This window comes from Limulus polyphemus, unplaced genomic scaffold, assembly GCF_000517525.1.
Source record: "Limulus polyphemus unplaced genomic scaffold, Limulus_polyphemus-2.1.2 Scaffold2748, whole genome shotgun sequence".
Lineage (NCBI taxonomy): Eukaryota > Metazoa > Arthropoda > Merostomata > Xiphosura > Limulidae > Limulus > Limulus polyphemus.
In genome coordinates, this window is record NW_013668358.1 from 70,284 (window position 1) to 78,545 (window position 8,262).

At 37.6% G+C, this 8,262-nt stretch overlaps 1 protein-coding gene across 2 annotated transcripts in view; it reads left to right on the plus strand.

Moving 5' to 3' along the window:
• LOC106467807 (phosphatidylinositol-binding clathrin assembly protein LAP-like) overlaps positions 1–8,262 on the plus strand; it is an 83,311-nt gene that overhangs the window by 62,240 nt on the left and 12,809 nt on the right. For both annotated transcript variants that reach the window (XM_013928185.2, XM_013928186.2), the window contains one exon: positions 6,252–6,341. In XM_013928185.2, the coding sequence (XP_013783639.1) occupies positions 6,252–6,341 (90 nt within the window). The remainder of the gene's footprint in view (positions 1–6,251; positions 6,342–8,262) is intronic.

Sequence of the window (8,262 nt, forward strand, 5' to 3'; positions counted from 1 at the left end):
ATTCTTCTGTTCTTGGAATCTTCTGGGGAGAGATGCTGTATTGTCCCAAGTTTACTTACCACCTATTTATCCTCGGGACTTGCGTATGGCTCCTTTTCTCATGGTCTGTTTTCTGAGATATTCCAGTGAGACAGCAATCAATCCTTTCATCTTTGGTTGATCATTTGTCTCATTCTGAGCCTAGACAATTCCGTATTAATGTTTCATGTCTTGCTGCTTCCCAGCCTTTACCAGCTCCTCCAATTGTTGTACTTTTTGACAAAGATGAACACATCTCCAACAGTTCTGGTGACTACCCTGTGGGTTCCGGTCCAAAACTTGACCAATTTTGCTCTCTTAAGGCATGATTTTGCCACAGATTTTTGGGTTAATCGGGTATTATCCAAGGAACTTGTCATTCACTTCCTTTCCTCCATTATCTCGGGTACTCATATTCTTTTCCATGTTTCAGGATCCTACCACTAGTCAACATTTGTCTGAGGCAGCAAAGAATCTTCTCTTCCAGGCTGTTTATGGCACCCAAGAAAACCCAGGGACTGGCAGCCTGTGATCAATCAGTCCCACCTGAATCAATTTTTGGTTCTGCCTTGCTTTATCGTGAAGTCTTTTCTCACCCTCAGGTGTGCTTTTTCTCCAGGTCCATGGGTGACTAAGGTAGATGTCTCCAATGCTTATCTGCATATTCCTATATCTCAATGGTCGAGGCACTTTATTTGGTTTGTTCATTACGGGGTAGTGTATTAGTTTTGCACCCTACCCATCTGTCTTGCTTTGGCTCTATATGTCAAGTGATCAAGGCTTTTGCATAACATATGCATGCTCGGGGGTTGCACCTACACCATTACATGGATGACTGGCTTCTATTAGTTCATTCCGATTGGGAGACTGCCCATCATACATTGTTTCTTTTGGCAGCAACTCATGTGGGTTTGTTAATCAAGTTAAAGAAGTCATTCCATATACCTACCCAATATCTTGTCCACTAAGGTGTCTTTTTCAACACTCATCTCAGTCGGGCCCAACCTTATCCTCTTTCACTCCATTTGATGGAGCTTTCATTTCTCTATATCCTTACTGCTCCCTCTGTTACTGCTCAAGAGGTCCTATCTCTTTTAAGGATGTGGTCTTCTATGGAAACCCTTATCTCCTTGAGTGAGGTCTCTTCAGTGAACTCTACATGACCACTGGAACTTTGCACAGGATACCTTGGATGTTCCTCTTTCCCTTCCTCCTCTTGTCGATGATCTACATTGGTGGTTGAACAAGATCCACACATTGGCAGATGTACTGCTTCTTCCCCTTCATCCAGATTTGCATATCTTCCCGGGGGAGGCATGGGTTAATCAGCATGAAGCTTCAGGTGAGTGGTCTCTGGCCGAGAGGCCCTACAATCTCAACATCCTGGAGCTTCTAGTCATTTTCTCCATCTTGCCAGGAATCGTCTGGTCATGATCCATTTTAACAATTCAATGGTGGTAGCTTATATCAATCAATCACCAAGGTGGCACCCATTCTCTTTCCCTTTGTGGTCGAACCTTGGATTTCCTTTATTGGGCCCACACTCTAGGTATTTGTCTCCTTGCGTGTCATGTTCCAAGTGCATTCAACCTTGTTGTGCATCCTTTTCCCTAACCAGACAAAATTTATCTGTTGGAGTGGTCTCAATCTTCAAGTTTTCCAGTAGCTATGCCTTCAGTGGGGTACTCCTCACCTGGATGCATTTGCCACATCCCTCAGTACCAATTTACGTCTATTTTTTTGTCTCAAGTTCTGCATCCACTTGCACTGGCTGTTGATGCATTCAGCCAGGATTGGACCAACAAATAACTATGTGTATCCTCCCATCCATCTTCTTCCCAGTATGATTTTGATCATCTACACCACCTGTGTCAAGTCCTTCTTATTGCTCCTTACTGGCCAGCACAACTGTGGTTGCTCCAGCTCCAGTCTGCCCACCATTATCTTTTTCTTTTATTCCATCCCTACTACTTCAACCCTGGTCACCAGCATTTTATCCAACTCTTCCTACCCTCGATCTTCACGCCTAGTTTTTATCTGGTCCTTGACGAAGATATCTGGATTGTCATGGCAAATTGCTTCGTTTTTAGCACATTCCATTCACCCTTTCTATATGGATGTTTATCAATGTAAGTAAACATTTTCTATTGTTTGTTTTAGGTCAGAGGTTTTCATGTTTTCACTTGCTCAAGTTTTTTCTTGTATGGATTTCTTCACTTGACCTTTTAATCAGGGGATTACTGTCTCCTCAATCACAGGATACCAGGCTGCCTTATCCCACACTCTTTATTTCTCCTGATACATAAAGTTTTTACCTCTCCTACCCTTTCAGTATTGTTGTGTTCCTTCCAAATTAGTTGACCTCCTCAACACGAGTCCCTTCAGGATTGGAATGTCAGTGTGGTGCTTTACCTCCGTTTGGACCTCTGTCCTCATGTTAGATTTTTCACTTATCCTTTAAGACTTGTTTCCTTCTCCTCTTGTATTGTGTATGTCATCGGGCAGATTTATTTGCCGTCAACATTTTACCCTTTATCATACCATATATGTTCTCTATCCGAATCGTTTTTTCTTCCCAAAACTTTGCCAACTTATGAGAGTAATTTCTCTTTCTAGCCGGTTTTCCTTCCATCCATTTCCTCTCCTATATTCCCGGTCTGATCCAGATAAACTACTATGTCCCATATGTGTCGTTTTGTTGTTATATTGCCCACACTGCTTCCTTCCTTTGTGCCCATTCCCATCTCTTCATTCAGTGGCAACTATCATATGTTTGTAACCTTTCTCCTTCCACCTTTACCAATTGGGTTCAGCTTTTCATTCGATTGGCTTATTCGTCCTTGTCTCATTCTTCCCGTAATTTGTTCTGGGTGTCTTCTTGCCAGATTAGGCACCTTACCTTTTCCCTGGCATCTCATTTCCATCATCCATTCAAGGAAATTCTTCAATCGGGGATGTGGACAAGTGCATCGGGTAACTGTTTCTTCCTCGTTGAGTTATCGTCATCCACCTGTTGCCATTCTTCAAACTTCGATGGCACTGTGACTGGGTAAGTTATCTTTTTGTATATGTATCTCTTATTTTTCAGGGGTATGTCTCTTTTGATTTGTTTTTTTTTACAGATCTTGCTCTTTGGCGAGTGGTGCCTGTGTAGGTATATTTAAACTAGTAAAATCTGCACTGTCAGACCATGAGGAATTCATAATTATAATTTCCATGGTCACTAAACACACACTGATGAGATGGGGTGTTCCACAAGATTGCTCATAGGTTTTTCCTTGCGTTATCTTTGCTTCATTAATATGCCCATTCCAGACCATACTAACCCGTGGACTTTATAGATAAAGCAGATGGGGATAGCTGCCCATTCTTTAGACTGAATAAATCAAAAGTGGTCTCCTTTTCAAAATAGGGTTTTCGTGGTCACCCACTGCACTGCCTCCAGTGTTGATGTTCCTCCAGACTCTCCACCACATTTTCTCCCCCTTTTTTTTGCAGTGGAGTATGGAAGTCCTTAACACTTTTCAGTTCCAAGCCACTGGAATGGTGGACTGTGGAGGCAAACAATACTGAATCCATTCAGCTGAGAGTAGTAGGGTGGTGGTGTTCTGTGGATGCATATGATGAGATTTCTTCTAATCTGATGCTCCATCTCTGAACACGTTTATCCGAGAGGATGTTGTAGCTTTGGAGTGAGTCATCAAAATTGCAGTTCAGCCCTTTGATTGGGATCCCTCATTCGACCTCCACATGGATGGTGGTTCCCAGCGGCTGGGTTTTCGATTCTGAGCTGAACCAATAAACATAAGTCCTCACACATGTATTACAGGTGTCTCTGTTCCCTCACTCAATTGGACTCCAGTTCACTGCTATCGTGTTGTGGTTTACGATAGTTGTACATGCAGATTCCTACAGTTCTTCCTCTTGTGCTATCCCTTGAAGATTTTTATGTACCAAGGATTTTCTTGGCTGATTCGTTTTGAGTGAGATATTTCACAATACAGGAACATCTTTCTTATTCCAATCATCCAGATGTCGAGTTCCCGGAATCGGTAAAGCATTTTATTACTTTATTATCATGTGCCCTGTTCTCAGATTGGTGGGTATGATCCTCTTTCCTACCCTCCACATGGATGTCGATTCCTAATGGCAGAGTTTTGGAAGCCATTGACTTGCTGTGTGTGGTCCATCGCACTCTAGCCACTCTACACCTTCGAGCATATCTTTTTTACTCTCACTCACATTACTGTCTTTTCAGGAATTGAGCTTCCAATACCAGGTGGTTCATATCCCTATCTGGATCCTCTACTGCAAGGATCTCTCCTTTTCCCATGTTTTTCGGACGCTTCTTTCTTTCCCTCACACCAGTCCCTTCACCTATTCAATATGGGATTCTAGCCATATCTGTGAGAGGAGGTGAGGTACTGCATCAGAAGTTATAATTTTCCTATACTGAAAATGTATTTCTGATAGGTACTTACCTCCTCTCACACTTACCACCCCACTAAAAACTGGTGCTTCTATTTTCTGCCAAAACTCAAAGTGATAGTTCAGTATAATCAAATAGAGGGAGTCACATGCATCGGGAGGGTGTGTCGCACTCCTATAGGTGGAGGGTTGTCACATGATGATTTACATGCGAGACACAGTTCAATCACGTTGATATGCTAATTGTGGGGGTACGTGGGAGCTCAAGGCATGCAAACAAATGTTTTCATATAGAGGGCAGCACTGAACCAGAATAGCTATATTTGTTAGAGGAGGTAAGTACCTATCAGAAATACATTTTCAATATAGGAAAATTATAACACTCTGTATTTTATTACTCCTCAGTAATGTGAATGAAATATACAAATATACTTTCTTTTATGTGTAAACCTACAAAAATGAAATGTAAAAATATTCATACACCTGGTGTCTCAGTTGCTCACAATGCTGATACAATAGATAAATCTCTTCCTTTGAATTTAATAGAATTCCATCTAATGACTTTCTGCTTATTAAAAGCTTATTAAAAAAATGTGCCATAAAGTCTTGATTGGTATAATATAGACCTACTCTGTGAAATTTTGTATATTTGACAAGTCAAAATGGCAAGCATGCTACCAAGCTTAAAATGTGCTGTTTTCAGTGATGACACTTAAAAAATGTGGGATTCTTGTGCTCTTGGCACAATACTTTAAACTTAGTTATAAGACTTAATGAAATGATGTGCCTTAAGATTCTTAATAGACAGAATCAACCATGTAATTGGAAATATGGAAAGTAAATGGTGTTAAGGTGTTTCATTGTTACAATAAATAAATTGGTTTTAGTAACTAAATGAAGTAAAATGATTTTGGAACCTTGTGATATTGTCACAGTCCATGTTTAGTCATATTTTACCTGATGACTGTGCATTTGATAATAACTCTGCAGCATGGTATCCAGTGCAAAAGGATGTCACGTCCAAAGCACACTACACCTCCTCTGTTGTACTCTGTCTTAAAAGTATACATAAAAAAAATGTTTCAATTTATAAATGAAACAAATTCAAGATTGTTAGGAATTTTCAAGACAAAAAGAAAACAGATAAGCTACATCCAAAATACCTAGTAATTAGTAATCTCATAATTCAAAAAACCCTTTGTATTTCCTTTATTTGTGTCACAGTTTTTCCAGTGGTTGAAAAGCATGTGTTATTTAATTGCTGTTGTATCAAAAGTGTTAGAATTTTTACAGTATGCAGCACTGAGGCTGTACTGTGTGCTTAGAATGCAAGTGTAAAGCTCAGTATTACGTTAGATTAGTTTTAGACTAATATGACATCCATCCATATTGTAAATACATTATATGAAAATTAATTTCACATATTTTTATGAATGTTTATATAAGAGACATGTTATTGTTCATAATGTGAACAAAAGAGTGATATTGGTGGAATAAACACAGAGGTAGAGGTTTGGCTCTTTTACCGAGTTTATTAATAATTTAATGATTTGTTAAGTCATCGCGAAAACGTCACAGAAATCACTTGATCTCGTAGATTTAACCTCAAAAAAGGGGAAACGCTCAGGTAATTTTCAAGATATCACAAATATGTAGAATGATGCAAGAAAAGTAATGATGTGGTAATTTCAAAAATTTGGTTTGCAAGTTTTGGTAAAACATTTTACCAGTGTACAGTTAGTACTGAACCGAGTTTTTGATTAGTTGAAAAATATTTTTATCTCTTCATACCATTATTCTTACAGGTGTTGCCTACACTACATCCTCCTCTGGAAACTTCATCCCCGATACTTCATTTGCTGCTGCTTTTGGAAACAACCCAGCTGCTTCATCTGGTAATTTATAGGCTTTATTATTTACACTAAATTTTGAATACTTTGTGTAATTGTATCAGTCGCATTTATATATTTGTGGCTATTTACTTCGTGTTTTACTTCAATTAACACAAAGTAGCTATATTGAGGATACATAGATTTATTTTATTTGTATAAAGAAAGGAATAGATGATTTGTTTTATCAGCAGTAAAGTCTTAGATATACTTCGTTAACGGTTTATCTAGACAAACAACTTTTTATAATGATTAATTTCCCTGCTATATTCCCTGCTAAGTAGCTATATTGAGGATACATAGATTTATTTTATTTGTATAAATAAAGAAATAGATGATTTGTTTTATCAGCAGTAAAGTCTTAGATATACTTCGTTAACGGTTTATCTAGACAAACAACTTTTTATAATGATAATTTTTTAATTTCCCTGCTATATTCCCTGCTAAGTAGCTATATTTAGGATTTCGTTAACGGTTTATCTAGACAAACAACTTTTTATAATGATAATTTTTTAATTTCCCTGCCATTTGATTATAATTAGGGATCGGCATTTATCTTGAACTTAAGCAACGTATACGTGTAAAATGCACATTTTAAAGTCCATATTCTTGCACTGTGTACTAGTAACAGTTTGTATGAATGGAAGTAATATTTTTATAGTGATACCAGCATTGTTTCTGTTATAACTTGTTTTCAGGCTGAAACACTCATTTATATTGTTGTCAGAGGGTTTACTGAATCTCTAAAGGGCATTATGTGAAGCCGTTTGACATCTGTAATACATCTTTTGATCTCTTGATGAGAATTGTGTATCGTATTCTTCCTTCATCCGTTTAGTTTTAAATACAATCTCCCTCTGATGTAGAAAAAAAATTTTCACTAGTTATGACAAGCTATACCCAAAAGTTAATTTGAGTGGTTAAGTCTGTGATTGGCTTGTTGGAATAGTTTTGGCCCCTTGTGTTTTTGATGTCTTTGATAAAGAATTGCTTGGAATCAGCTTCCATGGCCACATGGTGTCATTGAGCAGATTTGTTAGAGAAATGTCATCGATTGTTTATTTACAATAATGAGTATTTGAAGATAGAGAAGTACATGTATAATATCTATTTGTTTTTTTGTTTTCACATGAATATTCAATTTTAGATATGCTTAACAGTTTATAAGCTAACTGTTCTCTATCACTAGATACAGTGCTTTGTATGCTTATTTTTTTCTTCTTATATCTAAAAAAACTGATATTTAGTTTTTAATTAAGCCTTACTTTTTGGAAAGGAAAGAAAAACGAAAATATTCTGTAATGTATTTTCTAAGCCTACAAACTTAAGTAGATAAATGTGTTTAGAATTGCCTGGTAAATGTTGTTAAGCTTAGGATGAAAAGGGAGATTAAGATTTCAGAATGGCCTATGTATTTATTAGATGTTGTATTCAGTGTATTCTGTCTGTGTCCATAAATATGATTAGATTATTTTTAACACACCCTTGCCATTTTTGAAATCATCAAAAGCTGCTCAGACATAATGATTAGGCATTGCACAAAACAGTTGAGTTGTCTTTACAGATGAATTTACCAAACATTTGAGCTTGCACAGAATAAGCATATTTCAATATTGTTATAATGTTTTAACTCCAAGAATTTGTCATTATAAGTTGTGAGATTATCATAAACACATGTGAATTAAAATACTCCACAAATGCTCATTGACAGAAGCATTAAGGAGCAGTGGCATACAAAGCATTAAAAGTTAATAATGTTTGATGACATTATTGTTTTGGGTAAGACATTTTGTTAAAGTTCATTCTAATTTAAATAATCCTTCAGGTTATCCCTTGTTTGTATGTGTAGGGCCCCGGCATGGCCAGGTGGTTAGGGCACTCGACTCACAATCTGAGGGTCGCGGGTTCGAATCCCCGTCACACCCAA